Source organism: Rhinopithecus roxellana, chromosome 2, assembly GCF_007565055.1.
Source record: "Rhinopithecus roxellana isolate Shanxi Qingling chromosome 2, ASM756505v1, whole genome shotgun sequence".
Lineage (NCBI taxonomy): Eukaryota > Metazoa > Chordata > Mammalia > Primates > Cercopithecidae > Rhinopithecus > Rhinopithecus roxellana.
The window spans coordinates 185,141,125-185,168,619 of record NC_044550.1 but is presented as its reverse complement, the minus strand read 5'-3'; the positions used below and the strand labels follow the sequence as shown (position 1 = coordinate 185,168,619).

General features: G+C 33.4%; 1 protein-coding gene and 1 long non-coding RNA gene across 2 annotated transcripts; both read left to right on the top strand.

Moving 5' to 3' along the window:
- The first annotated feature begins 953 nt into the window (after nucleotides 1-953).
- On the top strand, nucleotides 954-6,327 carry LOC115892353. The gene is made up of 5 exons (XR_004052245.1): nucleotides 954-980; nucleotides 2,674-2,736; nucleotides 4,299-4,325; nucleotides 5,481-5,507; nucleotides 6,316-6,327. It is a non-coding gene; the product is annotated as an uncharacterized LOC115892353 (long non-coding RNA).
- Nucleotides 6,328-9,930: 3,603 nt separating this feature from the next.
- LOC115892351 (alpha-S2-casein-like) lies at nucleotides 9,931-18,403 on the top strand. Its single transcript, XM_030913521.1, has 7 exons — nucleotides 9,931-10,046; nucleotides 11,272-11,295; nucleotides 15,069-15,095; nucleotides 16,557-16,580; nucleotides 16,670-16,717; nucleotides 17,626-17,745; nucleotides 18,359-18,403. The coding sequence occupies exons 1-7, from the start codon at nucleotides 9,993-9,995 to the stop codon at nucleotides 18,368-18,370; spliced, it is 309 nt and encodes a 102-aa protein (XP_030769381.1). The 5' UTR covers nucleotides 9,931-9,992; the 3' UTR covers nucleotides 18,371-18,403.
- The last annotated feature ends 9,092 nt before the right edge of the window (nucleotides 18,404-27,495 follow it).

Sequence of the window (27,495 nt, the reverse complement as noted above, 5' to 3'; positions counted from 1 at the left end):
CCCAGTGGCCAAGATATGAAATCAGCCTAAGTATTCATCAACAGATAAACAAAGAAAATGTAATATATACACTCATTGGAATACTATTTAGATATAAAAAGAAGAAAATTCTATAATTTGTGACAATATCAATGAACCTGGAGGACATTATGCTAAGTGAGGTAAGGTAGGCACTGAAAAATAAATACTTTATGATCTCATAATGGAATCTCAAAAAGGTGATCTCATAAAAGTAGAGAGTAGAATGGCGGTTGTCAGAGACTGATGTTAATCAAAGGATACATAATTAGACTTACGTAAAAGAAATAAGTTCAAGAGATCTGTTGTATAGTATGGTGACTACAGTTAATACATAATGCATTCTTGAGCGTAGACATTAAGTGATCTTATGACAAAAAATAACTATGTGAGGTAATGCATTTGTTAATTAGCAACATTTAACCATTCACTGTATATATACATATATATATACTTCCAAACATTAAGTTACACATGATAAATACATACAATTTTATTTGTCAATTTAAAACATAAATTTGAAAAAAAGATACTGCTGCTTTAGATATTTTAAAACAATTTTCCAGCAGAAAGTAGGCAGAAGTCTGTTAATAAAAAGATTATATTATTACAACAAAAAATAAAGAAAAATAAAAAAATTACCTTGAGCCACGCAGTTAATACCTGGTAGAGGTAAGATACATAAACTGGAATATAGATAATCATTGTACATAATAACACCCTCATTTCTGGCTATCATATCCTAGATCAACCTGAGTGAAAACACTTCTTGGAATACGTGTTACAAAAATAAATGGAAAAACAATTTCTAATCATTATGACTTCTTAGAATTCAAATACCTTGTAGATGTTTTAAACCGCTGAATGACCACGTCACACAAGAGTAGATTTAAATAGTGCTACGATAACCCGCCTAAAGTCTCCCTCTGCTTAGGCTTCTTATCTACCATTTAGGAAATAAGGTAATATTTTCATGTATCCCTTTGTTATTCTACATGCCTAATGATATTGTAAAACCTAATGATCTGCAAAATTTATTTAAAGAAATTTATGCCACTATACCTTAGGATTTTTTGAGAGGTTGTTTAATAATTAACATGAGCTACTGATTTATCTCCAGGATAGAATTAAGATTGAGAAATAGACACTGAAAATGGTTAATCATACTGTTCCATCTTATGATGTCAAAGCCTTATTTTAAGGGCAGGGTCAACATAATGAAATTTTTGGAAATCCAGGGCACTGTGTGTTTGATTCCTGACCTCCTGGATTACTTTTTGTCTGGTATCCACATAGCAAAACATTTATCTAACACAGTTGTTCTGAAGACTAGAGATAGTATTTAAAACATACGCAGCACAGTGTCTGGGATGGAGCAGATACTTAGTAACTGCACCTATTTCTAAATTTCTCAATTACCAAAAAGTTAAAGTATTTCTTTAACTCTCAAGTAACATCTGTCCATGTTCTAGTTTCCTTTCACATGAAAAATATAATGATGAAATTTATAAACTGCAATAAATGATAAATGTATTTCAAATATTAAGGGTCAATAATGTAATTATGAATTTATCATTTTAAAACATTTTTATAAAATGTTTCTAAAATTAATATTATATATGCATAAAGATAATTTTATCCTATAAAAGTAAACAAATATCAGGTATTTTATTAGAGTTATTTTAATAGAGTAAGAAATTAATAACAAGCAGATAATGCAAATATCTGTATATGACATAAAATAATACCTTTGAGTGCACATTCTTTAGATTTGCATATTTATGGCTCACTGGCATATTTAAAACTGTGTGAAAAAATTGTTCTTTAAAAATAATTAATTTAATATTTGTAAAATACAATGAGCAAGATACTGAGTAACGTAACTTTATTTTTCAGTTCTTTGTTTAATCACAGGAAAAGTTGAGTTGATATGTGATCAGAAAATCCATGGGTTTATATGTATCATACTATTAGAAATTGATTTATGTCAAAGCAATCATGTAAAGTCTTTCATTACTTAAGATGTAAAGGAGGGGCAGAGAGGTTCAGTGACTTGCTAAGCTTCAGTATCCAGTCCCAGGTCAAGCTAGGACTAACAGGAAGCCAAATGCACCCACACAGTATTATTTCCACCTGCTACTTCTTGCCATACTGCATTTTCGGCTCACCTGGAAACTAATCTGCAAATGAGTCTCTCTTCTATTTTGCATTTCTAGTGATTGTTCTCCACAAGGTTGAAGAATTGTAAATAATATGGCCTGGTAGATTACACCTGTTTTGTGTATCAATATATCTTCATGTCTAGAATAGTGCCTGGCATGTGGTAGCAATCATTTATTGAATGAGCAAATTAATAAATAAATTAACCAATTCTACATAGGACCAATATTCCTACTAATTTACTATTCCTGAAAATACCTTTTATATTTTAAAAACCAATATTTTATATTGTTATATTAATAAATTTTATCTTCAAAATGTATTAAAGTAAAAAACTTGTCATATTCATACCCATGTTTCTCAAATGAATCTGCTTTTATTGATCATTTCTATTTCCCAGTTATCTGTGATGATAAATTAAAACAGAGTTAATGAGGAAATGTTTGATTTTAGGGAGTTAAATTATTATTGATTTGCTACATACCTGTTTTATAGGACTCAGTAAACATGAAGTTCTTCATCTTTACTTGCCTTTTGGCCATTGCTCTTGCAAAGCATGTAAGTATAATGAAACATGTATAAGTATCTATTCTAATTTAAATATAAGGATAAATATTTTATGCAAATGAAGGCGGGGTGGGAGGCAAGGAAAAGAAATTAAGTGTGTGAACTTTTACACCTATAATCAAAGACAGCATTGGCCTTGCCTTACATAAGATATGAAAGTGGACACACTTTGTATGATGTATTCTTGTAGTTCTGTGGAGATTTTTTACTTACAGGTTAAACGGCCTATACTTCCATCTCCGTCTGTTTGCATTCACCAGGGAACTGTTTTCATTCCCGTGGCATATCTCTTTGAAAGCGCAGAAAAGCCACAGAAAAAATGTAGACTCCAAAACCATCTCTCAAATAAGTGATAGAGTTTCACCATTCTTGATTACATTAGTTCAGAATCTAGGAAGATTAGACAGGAAACAAGAGTGACTTTGTAAATTATTTGCAAAATAACCTAATGCAAAACAATTCCTCAACTTCTCAAAGCATTATATTTTTCTTGAGAGAATATAGTACTAATATTTATATCAAAAAAATGATTAGGATGGTAATATTACTTTGAGTGAAGTACTTTGAAAACACACACACACGCACGCACGCACGCACGCACGCACATATTTACTCTATTCACTTCCTGAGAAGTAATTCAGTTTTTTTTCCTTACCCTGCAGCCGGCACCATCCATACCTTTCCCATACCCAGTATCTTACTCCTCATAAGCACACCATTTATTTAGGGTGATCAGAGTTCTTTGCTTCATCTATGTCTTCATATCTCCCATATAAATCTTGACAAGTTTTTGTTATTTCTTAAATTTAGAGCCAATTCATGGGCAAAGCTAGATAAAAACTCTAGTTAGGTAAATAAAAAAATAATAGTAATACTTTGGCAATCTCACACCCACCAAGCTTGATTGTCCTTATAATCCACTCTGACTTTGTTCCTGTTCTCTCTAGTCAATAACTGCCTTCGATCTTCTATTTAAATAAAACAATTTTGTTCAACTAATATGGTGGCTTCACTAGCAAGTGACAGACCACAGATATTAAAAGCTAACTTTGTCACAATCTATTGAGAACATAAGTGCAAAATTGAGTTTGTATGACGGGCTTTCATATTTTAAAAATTAATCTTCAACTATTTATGCCACTTGATAGAAGCACTCGCCCAATATTTTTAATTCTAACAGTACAAGTGAAGTAAAATAAAATATTACACCAGAGTTTTAACACTTTAAGATTTGGTGGTACATTTATGAATATAATTATATTTTAAACTGTGTAACAGTTAATACTCAAAAACTAAGAACCTACCTACTTCCTAAAAGAAATATATTAAACCATGACAAGAATTCACTTGAGGTATACAATGATTTGTTCATTAACATTATAGGAAACCAAGAGAATTTTGCAAAGAAACTTTATGCAGCTAAAGGTTCCTACAATCAGATGACTAAAATTCCCTTGCCACCAAGAAACAAAAGAAACAAAATGGAAAGACAGATTTACATTTCAAATAAGTGATAACAGTGAAACTTGTATTACTTTTTGTTTTTTATATAGCATATGGATCATCACTCCTCCAGAGAGGTAAAACATTTTAATTCTTCCACTTAGTAAACACATGATATGCCCTAAACTAAGTCTTTATATGTGTTAAGACCAAAAATCTACACATTCAAATTATCCAGATTAAATTTGTGCATTTTTTCCTTTAAATAGTTCCCAATGATAAAGATATTAGCTCAGAAACTATGGTGAAAATTCCGCATCTTGGGAGAAGAGTGACAGGAAATCATTCTACATTTCTGAAATAAGGAATCATATTCATCTGGGTCCATATTAAATGTTAATTCTCAAATGATTTTTCTGGGCAGGGGTGCATAAGAGACATTTTTAGTGTTGCCTGAGGGTTTTCTTTCTTTTTCCTGCAATGTGCTTAACCCCTTTAAAAAACAGAAGAAAATTTAAAATTATGTAGAAGAAATATAAAAACTCCTTTTCTTTTCTGTGGTTCATATTTTGGAACATTTTGTTACGGTTATTAATAACCCAAAACACAATATCAAAATAAGTTAGTTATTTAAAATATGATAAATTAGTTATGTGGGGAGTAAAACTTTTGTCACCTTCATCCTATAGTTCAGAAAAATATAAATATGTTATTTACCACTGGATGTTGAGTGCAGATTGATACCTTATAGCTGGTACAAATATAATTTAGGTGAGTAATTATTGTTTCTTCCTTTTCTAAGTAATCTGTCATCATCTCCCAGGAAGTAAGTCCTAACTCCTTAAATTAAATATATTTTAACTTTTTTATTAGATGAAAGTTATAAAAGAAATTTATTTAGTTTGTAGAAATTTAAGCAGATCAAGAATATGGCCATTTTCCCCAATGAGGTAAAATGTAATTCTTTTAATGTATTAATCTTTGATAACATCTCTTTTTCCATCAAACACAGGTCATTTTCTCACCAAAAATGAGGTTTTTAGCTATGATTGTTAAAATGGTGATGTTTTCATTGATTTGCCAAAAGGCAGTGGAGCAATATGAAAAAGGTCTTAGTAAAAGATTTAGTAGTTATATTATTAAAACAGATATCTTTGAAATAATTTCTTCTTAATGTCTCTGCATTCTTTTGCTCACAATGTTGTGTTTCCTTTGCTATACATTTATGTGAAATTATGTTATACTCATTTCAGCGAATTACATATTCCCTCTTCGTTTTCTTTTCTTTTCAGGAGGACATTTGTTCTTCTTCCTGTAAGGTATGTATTGATAGCACATCTATAGCAAAATAGGAAAGAAAAGTATTGTGATACTTTAACACAAATTGAAATTAAACTGGATTTCCAAAGGAATCAAATTTGAAAACGAAAGCTATTTATAAAGAATGAGACCAAAGTTATCTTCTCTTTTTAAAATTCTGTGAATAATTCAGCTGAAAAAACATATTTTTTTGCATAAATCAACTAATATACTTAATTCTAAGATCTCATGAGGAGTGGAGAACTTGTCACTAGTGGTCTTCATTCCAAAAAATTCCTCAATTTTCATTATTGTTCTTAAAAAATTAATCTCCTATTTAGATTGATATGCAATTTTTTCTTAAAATTGACTCATTTAAATTTAAATCAATATTTTCATAATAGAAACATTATATATGCATTACCAAAAACACATTAGTTGGCCTGGAGATATATTTTTTCTGATAAATCATGATGAGTAAAATGAAGTTTATCAATGCAATGCCTAAATTATTATAATAGTGTGTTTATTCATTTATTAGACAAACATGTATTGGAGAAGACTATCTTAGACTCGAGGCATACTCTGAATACAGCAGGCAAAATCCTCATCTCATTGTTCTCACATTCCAGTTTACCACTGCTTGTATATTTATTACTAAACGGGAAATTCTAATACAATTTATACAAAACTTATATAATAAAAGTGACTCTATTGTTATGATTCTCCTTATGGGAAAGAAAATTTTCCCTTTCTGTTCTGGAGAAAATACTTTATAAACAAAACTGTGGAGAAAATAAGTCTAATTATTTTTCTTCTGTATTTAAGGAAACCACAAGAAACATGAATGAAATGGTGAGAAATGTTTATTTTCTTGAACAATTTTTGTTCACATTTTTAACACGTAATATACTATCAATGGCATGTGGAAATATCTGTAAATTTCCTCTCTCAGTAAACTAAAAAGAGATATATATGAATTTATTTAAAATAACAATTTCTCCCTTCCCACCTTAATAGTACTCACCTAAATTGCGCTATATTCTCTTGAGACATTTCCGTTCAATAATAAGATGATTTGTATCTCTTTTGTTTTCCAAAGATAATCAGTGATGAACAGTTGAGAAACCTAATGTGTTGTTTTTATTTCAATACTTTCAATCTACCATACTAATGATTATGTAGGTAATTTGAGGTCTATCTAAAACAACCGGTATAATTAAAGAAATAGTGCTGGAGATTTCTTCTGGTCACTAAACTTTGATTATTAATATTATTTCTCAAGTAACCTTCTAGCAGCTCTTCCAGTGAGGTAAGAGATATTTTCTTTTAACATCAAAAAGCAGGTTCACCAAGACGTGGCAGACTTTTAGCAATTAGATTGTTCATCAAATTGTAACCCAAACTCAATGGTATTTGAGGGAGATTGAAACTGATTATCTGAACATTGGTTTCCTGTTTTGTGCTCTTTGACAGTGTGTATCAGACATCTGATTTCAGAGGAAATTGAATTTTAAAGGAAGCCAGGGTTAAATCAAGAGGCTGCCATTTGCCTTCAACATAGTTTTATCCTGAAAAACCTCTCAATATCTCTTAGAGCAGAGGTTCTGAAAGTGTTGCCCCTCAGCTAGCAGCATCAACATTATATTCTGGTGCACTTTAAAATTTGAGATTCTTTTGTTTAAAAATAAGAGGCCGAATAAAGGATTAGATTAGAAGTTGTGTACATCAATGGTACAAGATACATCTGCCATGGTAGAAATACCCAAACAATAAACGTGATGGGAAAAAGTAACTGGGAAAGGAAGAAGCATGGTGGCACCACAAACCTTGTGGCCTTAGGTGCAGCCTGCACTCTTCCTAGTCAGGGACTAGGAAACATACTTTACTCTTCTTCCAAGCTATAAGTATCACTTTCAAATGGACAGTTGACAGTCACTTAAAGATAACATTTGTGTCCTCCAGAAAGGGTATATGAGACTTGGTTTGCCACAACCTCACCAGGCCTGTGTCATAATATTTTGTGTCCCTTGTCACCTTCTGTAGGCATTTGATATTGTATCAATAATAAAAAATTCATAAACATTTAAAATAAAACATTTTTATTCATGTGCTATTTTGATAGTGATGACTCTGATGATAAATGTTTTAATTTTTAATTAATGTATTAAATTCCTAATGACATAATTTTTAAGTAGTAGTGGCTTGGGCCCTGAGTATTTAATTAATTACCCCTAATATTCTAGCATGACTCCAAAGCTTAATCATGAAAGCAATGTTAATTCTTCTTTTCTTCCCCTAAAAGGAATCTGCAGAAGTTTTCACAGGGGTAATTTTCATTCAAATAAAATAAAATTAACACCATTTAGTAGGATTTTGTTTTTGTGTATTTTTAGAGATTTTTTTTTTTTTTTTCTTACCAGGAAATTAAGCGCACTGTGGACCAAAAGCACTATGTAAAACAACTGGTAAATTTCTCATATACATGATAATTTCAAGTAAAACATCTTATTTTGGCTGTTTCTTCTCTCAAATATTCACACAATTCATTCTATCCCATTAAGAAATGTATCGGCCGGCTCGGTGGCTCACGCCTGTAATCCCAGCACTTTGGGAGGCCGAGGCGGGCAGATCACGAGGTCAAGAGATTGAGACCATCCTGGTCAACATGGTGAAAAACCGTCTCTACTAAAAATACAAAAATTAGCTGGGCGTGGTGTGGGGGCACCTGTAATCCCAGCTATTCAGGGGGCTGAGGCAGGAGAATCGCTTGAACTCGGGCGGCGGAGTTTGCAGTGAGCCGAGATCACGCCACTGCACTCTATCCTTGTGAACGAGCGAGATTCCGTCGAGAGAGAGAGAGAGAAATTTATCCCCAATATCTGAAGTGTAAACATTCTCAAGCTACAGGAGGTCATATAATCAAGGAGTCCCCAAACCACAGCGGGTACTGGTACTGGTCCTTGGCCTGTTAGGAACCATCCGCAGCACAGCAGGAAGCGAGCTGCAGGCAAGCTAACATTAGCCTGTCAGATCAGCTCTGGCGTCAGATCAACCCTGGCATTAGATTCTCAGGAGAGTGAACCCTGTTGTGAACTGCGCATGCAAGGGATCTAGGTCGTGTGCTCTTTATGAGAAGCTTTCTAATGCCTGATGATCTGCGGTAGAAGAGTTTTATCCCCAAACCATACCACCGCCCCATCCGTGGAAAAAATTTTCTTCCACAAAACCGGTCCTTGATGTCAAAAAGCTTGGGGACTCCTGATGTATTCCATCCTCTGCGGACTAGAGAAGTTTGTTGCGTGTGTAGGGAATGCGCATAGATTTTGGTATCAGGCAACTTGAATTCCAATTCCAGCTCCACGAGTTTTTACTTAACCTCTCCAAGCTCCAGTTTCCTTAACTGAAAATACGGAGAACTGCATTAACCCCGCAAGATTGTATTAGATGACATATATTTAATTTATACAAAAATTGCTTGAAACACAGTAAATTCATCTAAAAAATTGACAATTATTATCCTATCTCAACACAGAACAGGCATGCTTTCTAAAACCTTTATAATAGAAACATCTGTTTTTGAACACTTAAAAATAGAATGCTCCAAATAAAACCTGTCTTTTTAGGAATTTAGATCGTTACTAACTTCTTTGTTGCTATAAGTATCTTTCCTACATTTTGTCAAAATACTTCCAGTAGCATTCTCATTTTGTACCTCTCTTAACATAACCATCCAACAATTCTAAAGACCCGTTGACTTTCTCCACACATTTAATCTTCACTCTCTATTAAAAGAAAATTCTCCTGAGGAAAAAATGCTATTGTGGTTTTATATTTAATTCCTAAAAACAATCTTTGTAAAGTCAGTTCAAAGGCTCTGGAACTTACTAGAATACTTAGTTACTAGGCAAACTTCTCGTTATATTTTAACAGATATAATCCTACATGGTAAGTAATGCTCAGACAGTTTAAGCAATTTGATCGGGGTCGTGGATTCCAGTGCCCTGGGTAAAGAAAATTAAAGTTCAGTTCTGACTCCAAAGACCAGACTAATTTCCAACGCACATGGAAAAGGAATAAGTTGAGACACACACCTTGTGATTGTGTGGGTTTTTCTGTTTTTTGTTTTCTTTTTTTTTTTTTTTTTTTCATTTCCTTTCTTAAACATACTTTTTTTTCCCTACATAGATAATTTTCTCCCGTGGTCTTACTTAATTTGATAATTTTTCAATTCTGCAATTTACTATAAATGTAGACACAGTTAAGGTAAATTTTATGTATCTAAACTATTACTTTTTCTAAGTAAATTTGCCACAACTTATAAATTTTCTAATTAAAATTCTAATTCATTCAGTTTTGCTAACATTTGCTTTGACTCATTGAGGATATAAAATAGTGGAATAAATATTCATAATTTCCTTTCTCTCTAGAACAAAATCAGCCCATTTTATCAGAAGTGGAACTTCCTCCCATTTCTTCAGGTTCCTTATCAACATCATACTGTTATGAGCCCAGGGGATCAGCGTAAGACAAGTGTCTATCCCTTTGTTCCCACTCTAGTAAGTTTTGCATTTTTAAGGGGGGAGGGGTACAGGATAAAAATATATATATCGTGGCCAGGTGCGGTGGCTCACGCCTGTAATCCTAACACTTTGGGAGGCTGAGGCAGGAGGATCACCTGAGGTCGGGAGTTCGAGATCATCTGGGCCAACGTGATGAAACCCTGTCTCTACTAAAACTATAAAGATTAACTGGAAGTGGTGGTGCGTGCCTGTAATCCCAGCTACTTGGAAGGCTAAGGCAGGAGAATCACCTGAACCAGGGAGTAGGAGGTTGCAGTGAGCCAAGATCCGCCACTGCACTCCAGCCTGGCAACAGAGCAAGACTCCTTCTCAAAAAAAAGTACAGTAACTAGAGGCAAAATGCACCCAAAAGTTCTAACTTTAAAAGTAGGACAGTCTTGGCTGGGTGCAGTGGCTCACGCCTGTAATTCCAGTACTTTTGGAGGCTGAGGCAGGCAAATCTCCTGAGGTCAGGAGTTCGAAATCAGCCTGGGCAATTTGGTGAAACCCCGTCTCTACTAAAAATACAAATTTAGCCTAGCGTGGTGACACATGCCTGTAATCCCAGCTACTTGGGAAGCTGAGGCAGGAGAATCGCTTGAACCTGGGAGGCGGAGGATGTGGTGAGCCAAGATCGAGCCCTTGCACTCCAGCCTGGGCAACAAGAGTAAATCTCCGTCTCACCAAAAAAAAAAAAAAAAAAAAAAAAAAAAAAAAAAAAGTAAGACAGTCCAAATATAATAACAAATAACAATAGTAGCAATAGTGACAAATAAGTACTAATTTAATTTAAATCTAACATATATGCCCTAAGTATTTGCCCATATATCATTTCACTTGGTCCTTCAAACAATTCTTTAATGTAGGGGGGAGGATAGAAACCAGTATCTTCATTTAACAAAGGAAATGTAATATGCGGAAATGTACGGAAGTACTTGCTCAAACTCTAAGTAACCATTTCCATTTTGTTTCATAAAGTGGATTTGTCTTAAGGAGCTTTTTCTAATATGAGCAATAAATAATCCAAGTTCTCCTCAGCCTTTTGATCAGACCATAAAATTAAAGCTTTTTTCTCTTGTTACAGGACCAATAAATATAGCCACCCAATAAAAAGCCTAGTTTGATTTCCCTTATTTCATCTCCAGGAATAATTAAAAGTCCAAAGAAAGGGAAAAATAACAATTTTATAAGTAATTAAACATACTATTTAATTTTTTTAAAGGAATCTCCCAGCATCTCTCAGAAAGTAAGTATAAACCGCTTATATTAAATATACTTAAAGAATTACTTTTTATTTATCTATTATGACTTGCTTTTTATTTATAACAATCTGTTATTTATTTTGTTGAAATATAAGGAGGAAAATGAAGTAGTTATACACACCAGTCAGGTAAAATGTGTTCATGTATTTACTGGTTCATCGATGAGATATATCTTAGATGCATGTACATTATGTTTTACCAATCTTATTCCTTATAAGTATCTTTTTAAATACCTAAGTATGAAAGAGGTAATGAATGGAAGTCAAGAGGGTCCCAAGAAAATATACTTGTGTGACATTCGTGAACCACATTGTCAAAGTTAGATATTCCTGAAAAGATTTCTTGTTAGTTTTCCATCACCAATTGGTTGCAAGTTTGTCATCAAATGCTAGACTGGCACTATATTCCTCTTGAATCAGTAGATACATTTTTTTTTTATTTCTTTCCAAGAATATAAAGCCCCTCATTCTAAAACCTAAAAGATGAAACAATTTAATGGCAGTGTATTTGAGAAAAACCAATAGTCAAGCATATTTGGAAACAGTATATAATATCAACTCATATAATAAATAACAAGATTTTCTGTATTCTTTAAATTTATTTACTATATTAACCTAAATTTGTCTTTGCTAATATAGATTATTATTTCACTGTTGGAATATAAATTAAAAATATTCTGTATATAAAAAACATGATAGTTTTAGTTTGGCATGAAGATTCTGCTATTTATATAGGGAAGCCCTGAAGAATTAATCGGTTAAAAGACCTGGGACAGTCTTCCCATACCAATGAACAGACACCAAACTTGCCATCATCTTGCTCTACCTCCCTTCCTTTTTACTCCATTGATATGGGAAAGCTAGTTTCCATTTTCATATTAGCCTGTAACTTCTAAGAGAAAGTAGTAGATCTTAATTTGAGACGGATGGAGAGTTTTATAAATAGGAAATAGGAAAATTTCACTGTTTTGAAAACATCTGCATTTTTCTTAAAGGAAGAATTATTGAATTTATCTAAGTTTTATAGGGATGTTTGAACACATAAAAATGTAAAAACACTTACTGAGACATATCCTCACTATCAGAATTAAGATATTTTACACTTTTGCCAGTAATATGGAGACATAGCAGATGATGTGTATGTGAGAGTATATGCATCTATATGCATAAGTTTATTTATATATCATTTTTCAAATACATATTTAAGCTGATTTTTCCCTTATGTTATAATATTGATGATCACCAAAAAACTGAAAACATAGGAAACCGGTGATAATGAAAACAAACAACTACTTTTGTCATAATTTTATGAATAATCAAGTAAAGGAGGTTTAAACTTGCATGAATCAACTAACCAAACTAAATTTGCCAGTTCCCACGAGAAATGAAAGCCTAATCAGTTAGTGGTTTTCATTCTTTCTTAAAATTTTTTCAGTTACTTCCACTGTGTACATCTTCATTGATACATCTTCATTAGTTTCCTAATGATAAATGTTGTTTCTATTTTTAATTGGAAAAATAACAATATTCTTATAATAATTTATTTTATACATATACAAATACATTAATACGATACAGTCCTAAAAGTGAAATTTTGGGGTTAGAGGATATGTACATGAAATCTGTATAATATTTTTGTCACAAACTTTAATACCACAAATTAATAAGTAACACATGTCACTATAAATTATGAGTATTATAATTAATACATATAGTTCTATATTTTATAAGTTTTATTTCATACATATATGATCCTAAACATGATTTTGTTTTGCTTGTGTTTATTTCTCTTTAGAACATTCATTTTAGACAATAACATTACTTTTAATAAAGTTAATATATTAAGTAATAAATTGCTTTTACCACACAGTAAGTTCTCATAGCTAATGTTAGACTCTGAATATGACAAGATGATATCAGAAAGATCCTAAGGGTCTTATTTCCTGTTGAAAATCTCCTTCAAGTAATTCATATTAGCGTTTAGATTGGGCTTCATTTCTTTTGAAAAGCATACATACCCTGAATTTCAAAGTAGTTTCTCTCTGTGTATAGTTTGGTTTGTTTGTGAGATTTACAAAGAATATCATACTTGATGTAGCCTCCTTGGTGTTGCATTTTCCCCTCAATAGATTTCTAGCACATTCATCCTTATTGTCACTTGCAGGTATAATCTACCTAGGTACACTGCTGATGATATTCCACAATTCAGTCCTCTAGTGCCCTGTAATTAGAAGGCATCTGAGTTGTTTAGGTTTAGTATATTTATTTTTAGTTTTGGTAGGTATTTTCAAACTATTTTTCTTTGAGGTGAACTAAAATTTTTTCCAGCCACTAATAAATAGGAATTTACAGTAGCTTTTTGACCGAGTGGTTGGCATTTCTAATACAACACTCTTCTAGATCTTGAAGCAGTTTTAGAAACTCATTCATGGGCATTATGCAAGAGAGACCAGAAAGAGACTTCTGCTCCAGGCAGGCCTCAATGGGAGCAGTGACAACCCAAGACCGCCCCATCAGACAATGCCAACCTGGGAGGTTTATAGATAGCTGATAGATTTAGTTTATAACCTGGCAAGATCTCCATAGCATGATTTTTCATCTTGGATAGTTTTCTGAGTTTGTTACAGAGGCAATTGAAGAGATTTTTCTGCTTCTGAAGGTATTCATTGTGACACAGAGTAAAAAATAAAGTCAGACTTGAGACTGAGGTAAGAAGCAAGGAGGAGATCAGGTCCTGAAAAGAAATCTTGTCTGTGGTCAGCAAAGCAGCAGCAGGGTATCTGAGACAGCCCTCGCCCTAGCCTTGGACAAAGAGGGAATTTCACGAAGGAGGGGAGGAAAAGAGAGATCAGCGTCCATATTTGTTGTTAATGATCCTCCAAAGGGCATTGCTTCTCCGAATCCAGATCCTCTCTGGGAAGGGAATCTTCTAAATTAGTTTTTTGCTTTCCTGTAAGTTTTCATTCTTGTAAACTTTTAAACTTGCCAGTTTGTTTTTTCCCCTTACCTGTTCTCTATCCAAGCTATTATTTATATAATATTTTTTCCTGAAATTCTGCTTTTTCAAAACTTGTTATTGCTATTAAGAAGAAATGTTAGGCCGGGCACGGTGGCTCACACACTTTGGGAGGCCAAGGCGGGTGGATCACCTGAGGTCAGGAGTTTGAGACTAGCCTGGCCAATATGGTGAAACCTCATCCCTACTAAAAAAATACAAAAATGAGCCAGGTATGGTGGCGGGTGCCTGTAATCCAAACTACTAAGGAGGCTGAAGCAGGAGAATCACTTGAACCCAGGAGGCGGAGGTAGAAGTGAGCCAAGAGAGTATGATTGCACTCCAGCCTGGGCGACAAGAGAGAGACTGTCTCAAAAATTTTAAAAATACAAATAAAAATAAAAGAAATGTTATATATACTTAACTTACAAGTTTGATTATATATATGTTTTAAATAAACATGTAATTATCAAAATTATTTAAATGAGTTGCCTAAAAGTATGTGCTTCCTAAATTACTCTTACGAAAAATTCATTCATTCAATTAGTATTTATTTAAGAAATACTGTATTAGCAAATACCATGTCACTTACATGTTTCCAGATCTTAGAGATAAAAAAAGATTAAAAGAAGCATTACAAATAAATTTGTTTTTATTATTCTGCTTTACAAAAGAGTAGTTTTTCTCCGTACATCCAAGTGGAAATTATGTATAATCAATACACTGAGAACAATGTGTCTAATTCTTGTTTTATTCCTTTAAGGAAACACCAAAAAAGACTGTTAATATGGTAAAGTATTGTTTCTATATGAAGCTGTATTTGATTCATATTTCTAAAAACTAAACATTAAAATATTGATACTTCTGAAATTCTCCTCTTTTAATAAAATTGAGTGATATTTTAGTTTACGTAAAAATCCTCTTTACTCCTTAACTGTGATTTTCTCAATTGACCTAAATTTTTTTCAGTCAAGACCTTCCATGTTAGCAAGACCTCTCCACACAGCCTAAGTATTCTATGTTTTTGCTGCTGCTTTATTTTTTAAAAAAACAGATTTCTACCATTTTTTGAACTGAAAATTTTATTGCAATTAGTCTTTTTCACCTGTCATAATAATACCTTTGCTGTAGTATAAAAAAGATCTTTTGTCTACAAATATTAAGAATATACTGCAAAGTATTTAATTGCCCTGATTCTAAGATTTTGATTATTATACTTTTTATTTCTCAAATAATGTTCTAGTAGGTTATCTCTAGGGAGGAAAATGATAATTTAAAAATCAAACAATTAACCAGTTCATTGAGAAATACTCTGTTTCTTGCTGTTGACTAATTATTTTAAGTAAATTAGGTGTTATGCTATTGACATACCGAATGGAAACAAAGGAAAACCCTTGTAAAACATACACAGATTCAAAGTCATGTTAGAGGTCTGGAATGAACCATCTACATGGTCAAGAGTAGCTGTTCTATCACACACTTTTAGATAATATATGTCTGACCTCTGTTACATTAGAAAAAATGAATGTTTAAAATAAGACAGTCAAATCAGGATTCTGTCAGTTGCCTTCACTGTAGTTTAATATTGTTTAGGAGTTGAATACTGGACTGGGTTACAAGTTATGTAAATCACAGGTTCAGGGAACACACGCTGTGAGAGAAAGTGCCAAGTGGGAGAGCACAGTTGGAAAGGGTCTTGAGAAGATGAAGTATGAATTGTGGTACAGGATCTTGTGGCCTGGGGCCCAAAGCAAGCAAGATCTTCCTTCTTAGTGCCTTGGGAAACATGCTTTACCCTTTCTCTCCACCTCAAACCGTGGGCCTGTGGACACTAATCTAAAAAACATTGGTCCTCCAAGAAAGAACATGCAGATTTTGCCACACACCTCAGTAGACTTAATTATTTTTCCTCTCTCTCTCTCTCTGTCTCTCTCTCTCTCTCTTTTGCATCTGCCCATATTACATGGAAATTTGACATTATATGAACAATGTAGGTAAATGGAAAATATGAAATAAAATGTATTTTCAGTCAGGTACCATTATGTTGACACAGGATATGTCCTTTTAATGTGTACTTACATTCATTTAATTCAGAACAGATTTCTATAAAGTAGGACTGTGTTTCTTGGTAGTAACAGCTTGACCCTGAATTATTAAAATAATTAGCCCTAATTCTATATTATTATGATATGGACAAAAATTACTATTGTGTTACCCCAGTGAAGTTATTTATTCATTTTCTTTCCCTAAGGAATCAACTGAAGTATTCACCGAGGTAAGTAAGTTTTGTTCAAACAAAATTAATAAAATATAATCTCAAAACATTTTCTTTTGTATTTTATGACCAGTTATTTTTGTTATTAGCAGAAAACTGAGCTGACTGAAGAAGCAAAGAATTACCAAAAATATCTGGTAAATTTTCCATACAATCATAGCATGATTAGATTTTACTTGGAAACTGCCAAGTCGCAATCCTCTTGACCAAAAAAAAAAAAAAAAAAAAAAAAAAAAAAAAAAAAAAAAAAAAAAAAAAGCTATGTTTACCAAGTTCTAATTTTTATAAAAGTCTTCTTATAGTTTTAAAAATGGTTACGGAAGCACTTGCCAACTGTACCACTTACATTATTGCTAAGTATCCACCCAACAATTATTCCATGGCAATTCTAAAATTCCATTGATTTTCCACTTCGTAAAAATGAGAACTTAGCCTAAAAGAAGATGCCACTGTATTTAATTCCAACTTAAATCCCTACAACAATCTGTGGCTAAATCCATATAGATAAATAGAACATAGAAGAGGGAAATATGTACTCATAATAAAATATATGGGAGGCATTGTGCAAACAAAGTACTGTTTCCGTATTAATTCTTTTACTTCTACAAGACAAGTAATACTCAGAGAGATTAACTGGCTCAGTGTCATAGATTCCACTAAGTTAAATCACACATTCTATATGACTCTGAGGACCAGGATTTTCCTACCAGAAATAGAAAATAAACTACAACTGGGGACACTTATCTTGGTCAAGAAATTATCTTCTTGCCTTTTTACATGTATTTTTAATTTTATTTTTCTTTGTTTTTGATTTCTTTCACTCAAGCACTGTGGCTTTAGGGTCTGAATTAAGCAAAGAATTTTCTTCTACAGTTAATTCTATAAATGTAAGCATAGAGTTAATTTTGTATGAATCAATTTTCCTTTAATTAGATTCATTTGGTAAAATGTAGAATTTATCCAAATAAAATTTTGATTCATTTGGTTATGTTCAGGTCTCTCTGATTCATGGGATATCGAGATAATTATTTATATATTTTTCTAGAAAAAAATCAACCAATATTATCAGTTCACCTTGCCCCAATATGTAAAATATCAATATCGCAAAATTATGGAACCATGGAAAAACATGAAGACAAATGCTTACCAAGTTATCCCCGCTCTGGTGAGTGCTCTCTTTTTATTTGCAACTTAAAAATAGTTATCTTTTGTGCTAAAAGTAAACTGGGGGGATGACATTGACATAATCCCAATAAACTCAAGTAGAAGCTGAAACAAATAAAAATGTCTAAGCTAGAAATTAAATAATAAGTCATAATGCAAATAAAGCCTAATAAATAAAAATAATGTTACAAAAGTATCTGAAATTGTAAAAGGTAGCTGGACCAAGTGCTAGTTACCGTTTATCCTTTATCTTATTTTTTTTTCATAAAGAAGAAGACATTTGACCTAGGAAACATTTCTTCTAACATGAAGAATGAATGAGAGAACAGGACATTGAACCCAGAGAACTAAAATGTATTATAAACAACATGGGTTTTGGAATCAGGAGACCTAATATAAATAGGCTTTTGAACTTAGGCAAGTCACATCATTTCTCTGGATATTTTTAAATACGATTTAGTTTTATAGATACGCATGTAGCATTTAAACGTGTCTTCCACATAATTTGAAAAAAATCAGAATTTAGTACCTATGATTTGCATATGAGATGGAGATTTGTTCCTGTACATTTTTTTAAATAAAATTCTTCAATTTTTTGTCTTTTCTCTTCAAAGAGGGATTTTTAAGATTCTCGAATTCACTGCTTCTACTTTACTTTGGTAAGTGCTTTTAGGTGTAGAATTTAAGCAATAACTTTTATGTGAAGAAAGTGATATTAAATAACAATATTAAGTAATATACTTTCAACTTTAATTAAATCATATTTTGGTTTATAAAGTGTTTTAAATTTTGCTTTCATCTTTTTGACTCACAAATGTAAGTTGTCTGGGTAATTTGCATGCATATTTCATAAATATTTTAAATATAAATTATAGTACATTTCCTCCATAGCTAATGATACATTCAGCCAGAAGCAATGGCTGAGAGTGAAAATTGTCACAGGCATAGTATTCACACAGATGATTTCCTGTCATCTTTGAGTTGTGCCAAGAAATTCAGACCTGGCACTTTGGTTTGAGAAAAGATATGCAATATCAAGAGAGTTTCATACACAATTCAAGCCATTTAAGACAAATTTCCTGCATCATTTTCTCTGGAAAAATTAATGTTTCATACAAAAATTTTTGCTTATTTTTTAAATTTCTCTCTTTGACAATTTATTCAACGGATTTAGAGCCATGATGGCAACTCAAAAAAATCATAATGCCCTTTGTGTAGTCATGTTTTATTTTTCTTATTTTGCTCTTGCAGCATTCAGGTTTATCTCCTATCCTAGAATTCTGTCTCATTTAATTTAAATGCTTTGTTCTTTTTATGTGTCCTGAACACAGATTTCTAACATGACAAAGTAGGTTTCAAAACAATAAATAGTAATAGTAATAATAATTTATGAGGTCATATAGTGCACCAGTTACAATTCTAAGCCCTTGCCTATATTGACTAATTTAATGTTCACAAAAAACCTATCAAGTAGTTAATACTATCAGCTGATTTTTTTCCCATAAGTTATTGGGCTACAGGTGGTATTTGGTTACATGAGTAAGTTCTTTAGTGGTGATTTGTGAGATCCTGGTGCACGCATCAGCCGAGCAGTATACACTGCACTGTATTTGTTGTCTTTTATCCCCCCCACCTCACTCTTCCCCTCAAGTCCCCAAAGTCCGTTGTATCATTCTTAGGGGTTTGCGTCCTCATAGATTAGCTCCCACATATCAGTGAGAACATACGATGTTTGGTTTTCCATTCCCGAGTTACTTCACAGAGAATAATAGTCTCCAATCTCATCCACGTCCTTGAAAATGCAGTTAATTCATTCCTTTTTTGTGGTTGAGTAGTATTCCATTGTATATACATACCACAATTTCTTTATCCACTCATTGATTGATGGGCGTTTGGGTTGGTTCCATGGTTTTGCAATTGTGAATTGTGCTGCTATAAACATGTATATGCAAGTATCTTTTTCTAATAATGACTTCTTTTCCTCTGGATAGATACCCAGTAGTGGGATTGCTGGATCAAATGGTAGCTCTACTTTTAGTTCTTGAAGGAATCTCCACACTGTTTTCCATAGTGGCTGTACAGGTTCACATTCCCACCAGCGGTGTATAAGTGTTTCCTGATCACCACATCTATGCCAATATCTACTGTTTTTGATTCTTTGATTAGCAAATAAAAACATAACGTGGGGAAAGGACACGCTTTTCAACAAATGGTGCTGGTATAATTGGCTGGCCATATGTAAGAGAATGAAATTTGATCCTCATCTCTCACCTTACACAAAAATCAGCTCAAGATGGATTAAGGACTTAAACCAAAGACCTGAAACTACAAAAATTCTGGAAAATTGGAAAAAACTCCTTCTAGACATTGGCTTAGGCAAGGATTTCATGACCAAAAACCCAAAAGCAAATGCAATAAAAACAAAGATAAGTAGCTGGGACCTAATTAAACTAAGGAGCTTTTGCACGGCAAAAGGAACAGTCAGCAGAGTAAACAGACAACCCACAGAGTGGGAGAAAATCTTCAAATCTATACATCCAACAAAAGACTAATATCCAGAACCAACAACGAAATCAAACAAACCAGTAAGAACAAAACAGACAATCCCATCAAAAAGTGGGCTAAGGACATGACTAGACAGTTCTCGAAAGAAGATAAACAAATGGCCACCAAACATATGAAAACATGTTCAACATCACTAATGATCAAGGAAATGCAAATCCAAATCACAATGCAATGCCACCTTATTCCTGAAAGAATGGCCGTAATCAAAGTATCAATTGATTTGAGATGAAGAACCTGAGGCAGAATGGAGGTTAAATAAATTGTTCATGATAATCCTGAGAAAATAAAAAAGTCCAAAAAAATCGATTACAGATTTCCAGCCCTAGGACTCAAATGCTCTACTACCAATGCTGAACTGCACCCAAAAGGCCACGTTAAGGTTTTTTTGAGAGGATATTTTCTGACTTCGAGTACATTGCTATAAACTTGATTTTCTTTATTATGTTATTTTGGCCTTCCTAATAATGAAAAAGTATCAGGCAACTTCACAAAGTAATCTCATGTGTACAAAAATAATACCATAATTGTTCTGGATAAGAGCTAAAAATACAGTTGTGTTTTATAAATACTAATATTTCTTACTGCCATTATTCACATATTTATTCCACTTTTTTTTTTTTTTTCGAGACGGAGTTTCACTCTTGTCACCCAGGCTGGAGTGCAATGGCATGATCTCAGCTCACTACAACTCTGCCTCCCAGGTTCAAGCAATTCTCCTGTATCAGCCTCCAAAATAGCTCAGATTACAGGCACCCGCCACCACACCCTGCTAGCTTTTTTTTTTTTTTTTCAATATAGACAGGGTTTCAACCTGTTGGCTAGGCTGGTTTTGAACTCCTGACCTCAGGTGTTCCACCCATCTTGGCCTCCAAAGTGTTGGGATTACAGGAATAAGCCACAGCGCCCATCCTTATTCTACATTTTTTAAAAAGCTTATCATATGTCCCATGATGTGAGAGACCTGAGAGATACAGAATTATAATACCAAATTTACCTTCATTAAAGCCCATTTTGACAAAGACACAGAAATGACAATACAATGTGCTAACTGCTAATTAGAGATAGAAGGATATAATAATACAACAAGTTCAAGTGATGAATCAGAGATGAAATAGAGGCAGAAGGTATTGAATTGACAGAAAAATTATAAAAGAAAGAGAGAAGCCAAAAAATGAACAGTGTAATTTGAAGAATTTAATTTTAAAATGATTTATTGAAATATGACCCCAAAGTCATTGTACATAAAACATTATTTTACCAAAATCTACATTCCAATTAGATCAAAAGGCTTAAATTATAGGAAGCAGTAATATCTTATATGCCTAATAAGCAACTTAGAAAATAAGATTAAAATGTTCCTTTAAAATTGGCTGAAAATATACATATGTACCATTAATAAATAACAATGCTATTTTTGTATGCTAGATCGAATAAGCTTCCTATTAACTCTCATTCATTAAACTGTGTTTAACTTTATGTCACCAGGAAAGAATTTCTCCTTCTACCTCATAGACTGTATTGACTCTATCAAGCAGAAACACAGATAGTTATTAAAAATAATATTATATGCCATGAATTATCTTAGGCATGAGAAAATGTTAACTCGTAATAGTTATAAATAACATTCTGCCAGACTAAGATGGACAAGTGTGTGTGTATACATAAACAAAAACTATCTTCTGTAATATATAAGTCCAGTACTGCTTTTTTTTTTTTTTTTTTTTTACTTTTTTTTTTTTAGGTTTGCCTGGAAAATCTACCTTTCACAGTTCTCTACCATATTACTTCATACTACCAGCATGTTTGGACAGGCTTATTGTGAAAACAGGAATACTGAGTCAAAGAAGACTTCAGAGTATTTCCTGAATTGCGTATACCCTTCCCATGAGTTCATGTTCAATATGTTGGGTTTGCATTGTGGTTTCATTAGGTTGATGACTACTTAAGATGTTTTTACCAATGCTTCTGAGTTACAAAAACACATTTCTTTTCCCCTCAAAATAAAATTTCAAGTGATTCATTGGTGTATAATCAGCATTTTTATTGTTCATATTGACCACCGAGGCTATCGATGCTAATATAAGCAGTTAATTAACTTAGCTTTAAACTAGCTTGTGTACCACCAAAATGCTTTATATGCACTTTCTGGAGACTTCAATTTTATTTATCATAACCAATAACCTAGAACACTACAAGTTTTATGTTCTCCCACCACGGCTTGGCTCACAGAACTATTTAGCCATCATTCTCCCATCTTTCTGATTTATTCATGTGTATTATTTGCCACAATTTTAACCTCAAACCTTCACCAGAGCCCTCATTCCTCGTCTCTCAGTCCACTTTGTCAGACTAAAGTATGGAGTCAGCTGCTAAGACTATAAACCTCTCAAGACTCCTCATTAATGATGTCACCAAATGAAGAAAGAGCAAAAGCAAACACATGGGTGCAAACATGGGCTCTGAGGCATACTTGGGCTCCAAGAGAGTCAACACATCCTGAGAAGATGGAGGGATAGGGAAAGCTATAAGGAAAGCAGATCAGGAAGGAGGGGATAGGGATGAAAGTTATTTGTTAAGCATTTGGTTGTAATGGGAATACATTACAGGAGTTTCCAATGGGGAGTAACATTATATGATATATGTCATCAATGAGTGAAAAACTTTAAATTTTGAAGACTTTATCTTTGACCCCATAGAATACATCAATCCTTTATAATTCCCATTGTATTCCATTCTATACAATTCCTCTTAGCATTACTTCCTTTCTTATTTAACTGAACATTTAAGGGATTTTCAGAAGTTGACATATGACATATATTTTGAAAAGGTGATGTAAGTAGAAGCCAAGAGAATTTTTCTTTGTCTTCATAGAACCCATTCACTCCATTCCCATCCACTAAGATCCTGATTACATTTCATTGTTTCTACTCTCTATTGATCTCACTTCCTTTCTTACACAGCCCAGACTTCATGCTTGATTATTTTAAATATTATCTTGATAGCTCATGTAATTTTTCTGCCCCCCTCTACTCTTAGCCAACCCTACCTGGAAAACACGCAACCACACAAAACTCTGAATTTGGTTTCTACTGCCATTCCACAAAACAGACGAATTTTAAAGTAAGTTTATGCTTTTTATTTTTTTTTTTTTTAATTATACTTTAAGTTCTAGGGTACATGTGCATAACGTGCAGGTTTGTTACATATGTATACTTATGCCGTGTTGGTGTGCTGCACCCATCAACTCGTCAGCACCCATCAATTCATCATTTATGTCATGTATAACTCCCCAATGCAATCCCTCCCTCCTCCCCCCTCCCCCCTCCCCATGATAGGCCCCAGTGCGTGATGTTCCCCTTCCCGAGTCCAAGTGATCTCATTGTTCAGTTCCCACCTATGAATGAGAACATGCGGTGTTTGGTTTTCTGTTCTTGTGATAGTTTGCTAAGAATGATGGTTTCCAGCTGCATCCATGTCCCTACAAAGGACGCAAACTCGTCCTTTTTTATGGCTGCATAGTATTCCATGGTGTATATGTACCACATTTTCTTAATCCAGTCTGTCACAGATGGACATGTGGGTTGATTGCAAGTCTTTGCTATTGTGAATAGTGCCGCAATAAACATACGTGTACATGTGTCTCTGTAGTAGAATAATTTATAATCCTTTGGGTATATACCCAGTAGTGGGATGGCTGGGTCATATGGTACATCTAGTTCTAGATCCTTGAGGAATTGCCATACTGTTTTCCATAATGGTTGAACTAGTTTACAATCCCACCAACAGTGTAAAAGTGTTCCTATTTCTCCACATCCTCTCCAACACCTGTTGTTTCCTGACTTCTTAATGATTGCCATTCTAACTGGTGTGAGATGGTATCTCATTGTGGTTTTGATTTGCATTTCTCTGATGGCGAGTGACAATGAGCATTTTTTCATGTGTCTGTTGGCTGTATGAATATCATCTTTTGAGAAATGTCTGTTCATATCCTTTCCCCACTTTTTGATGGGGTTGTTTGTTTTTTTCTCGTATATTTGTTTGAGTTCTTTGTAGATTCTGGATATTAGCCCTTTGTCAGATGAGTAGGTTGCAAAAATTTTCTCCCATTCTGTAGGTTGCCTGTTCACTCTGATGGTAGTTTCTTTTGCTGTGCAAAAGCTCTTTAGTTTAATTAGATCCCATTTGTCAATTTTTGCTTTTGCTGCCGTTGCTTTTGGTGTTTTAGACATGAAGTCCTTGCCCATGCCTATGTCCTGAATGGTACTACCTAGTGATTGTCTCAATAGATGCAGAAAAGGCTTTTGACAAAATTCAACAGCCCTTCATGCTAAAAACGCTTAATAAATTCGGTATTGATGGAACGTACCTCAAAATAATAAGAGCTATTTATGACAAACCCACAGCTAATATCATACTGAATGGGCAAAAACTGGAAAAATTCCCTTTGAAAACTGGCACAAGACAGGGATGCCCTCTCTCACCACTCCTATTCAACATAGTGTTGGAAGTTCTGGCTAGGGCAATCAGGCAAGAGAAAGAAATCAAGGGTATCCAGTTAGGAAAAGAAGAAGTCAAATTGTCCCTGTTTGCAGATGACATGATTGTATATTTAGAAAACCCCATCGTCTCAGCCCAAAATCTCCTTAAGCTGATAAGCAACTTCAGCAAAGTCTCAGGATACAAAATTAATGTGCAAAAATCACAAGCATTCTTATACACCAGTAACAGACAAGCAGAGAGCCAAATCAGGAATGAACTTCCATTCACAATTGCTTCAAAGAGAATAAAATACCTAGGAATCCAGCTTACAAGGGATGTAAAGGACCTCTTCAAGGAGAACTACAAACCACTGCTCAGTGAAATCAAAGAGGACACAAACAAATGGAAGAACATACCATGCTCATGGATAGGAAGAATCAATATCGTGAAAATGGCCATACTGCCCAAGGTTATTTATAGATTCAATGCCATCCCCATCAAGCTATCAATGAGTTTCTTCACAGAATTGGAAAAAACTGCTTTAAAGTTCATATGGAACCAAAAAAGAGCCCGCATTGCCAAGACAATCCTAAGTCAAAAGGACAAAGCTGGAGGCGTCACGCTACCTGACTTCAAACTATACTACAAGGCTACAGGAACCAAAACAGCATGGTACTGGTACCAAAACAGAGATATAGACCAATGGAACAGAACAGAGTCCTCAGAAATAATACCGCACATCTACAGCCATCTGATCTTTGACAAACCTGAGAGAAACAAGAAATGGGGAAAGGATTCCCTATTTAATAAATGGTGCTGGGAAAATTGGCTAGCCATAAGTAGAAAGCTGAAACTGGATCCTTTCCTTACCCCTTATACGAAGATTAATTCAAGATGGATTAGAGACTTAAATGTTAGACCTAATACCATAAAAACCCTAGAAGAAAGTTTATGCTTTTTAAACTGTGTTGGTAACCAAAGACATCTTATCAAACTCTTTTTCTTGTTGACATTAGTGTTAACTGCCTTCAACTCTCCCTAAACTTCAAACTTAACTCACCAGAAAACAATTTTCCTTTCTGCTTCATAGACAACACTGAGTCCATTGAGCATAAACACTATCCACTTCTTAGTAGGACACATCAATAATTTTATCTAAATCTGAATATAACTTTAATTCACTCAAGTTTTAAAGAATATGTGATCTTCTTTTAGTTCAAAGCTAATAGCTCTTTTGATGTTTTTTAGAAGTTCCTCTGTGATCCATCCCTTTTGATAATGTTCATTGTAGCAAAAGTAATAATGATGATTTTAATGCCTACAATTGAATAAGCAGCTACGTGGAGTGTAATTTACATATTTGTCTCAATTAACGTTACTATTAAATTTCCTATTATATTATCAATGTAACTATTATTAGTATATTATTAAATATAATATTATTTTATTATCACATTATTATTTTTAATAAATGTGAGCATTGTTTTCACTTTGAATATCCAGTACTCAAAACATTATCTGATATTCAGATGAATTCTCAAGTTATTCCATATATTTCAGGCCTAATAGTTTATTTTCATAAATTAAACTAGAACATAGCATTTATTACAGCTCCTTTTTGCCATTAGAACACAAACATTCACACTTTGCCAAAGACTCTTCAGATTCAAGTTTATCACATTGGTATAGAAAGATGACTAAAGATTTTCCCTGTAATTGAAGGAGATTAGGAAAATATTAAAACACAAACACGTTATAAAAATCTGCCAATGAGTTGCATACTTATGGCAACATATTTAGTAACATATCTTTGCAGAATGTTTCTCTTGTAAATTAAATCCCTTGACATTTTCAAGAGCATAGCAGTCCGTCACGGGTGAAAAGGCACCCTATTTCCCTGACTACAAATAGCAGGACGTGTTCTGGTCCATCGGTCTTCTAAAATCACTTACCGTTTGTGGATTGAGAGATGGTGTCTAACAAAAGAAGTTACTCATATGCTTATCATCCGTTCTTTTTTCAACTGTCAGACATAATCTACTGATTTCCTATCTTGTTAATCACAAAATAATGAGTTTAACAATACCTATTTTTTAGTATTTCATTCTCAAATAAGGGGTCAATTAAGTTTAAACACAGATTTTCAACTTCTTCATTTCCAAAACCATAATGCCTTTGAAGCTTTACACTACAAATGCTTTTTATTAATGATGTCACTATATGATTACTTGTAATGGCAAAAACTGCAATTACTTTTGCACCAACCTAATACTTTTTATCTGCTGGGTTGCCTTTCTCATATATTTTCTTGCCTATAACAGTACTCACTAGCATTGTTTAAATGACTAAAAGAAGAAAACAAGAAAAAAAATAAGGAAGGGAGGGAGGGAAAAAAAGAAAAAACAAAGAAAGGAATGAATATAAGGGGAAAATAGAAAAAAAGGCAAAACTATGGGAATGAAAACCTACTAAGTGGTTTCTAGAGTTGATGGAAAGGAAAGATATTGTTAGTTTTTTGTTTGTTTGTTTGTTTGTTTGTTTGTTTTTTACTACAGAGGGTCAACACATGGAAAATGTTAGCATGATGGAACCCTTACATATGATAAAGTAGTGATGAATATATGACTACATACATTTGCCAAAACACGTAGAAGGCTTAAGCTTTAAGAGTGAATATTGCTAATTGCAAATTAAAAATAGAAGTAAA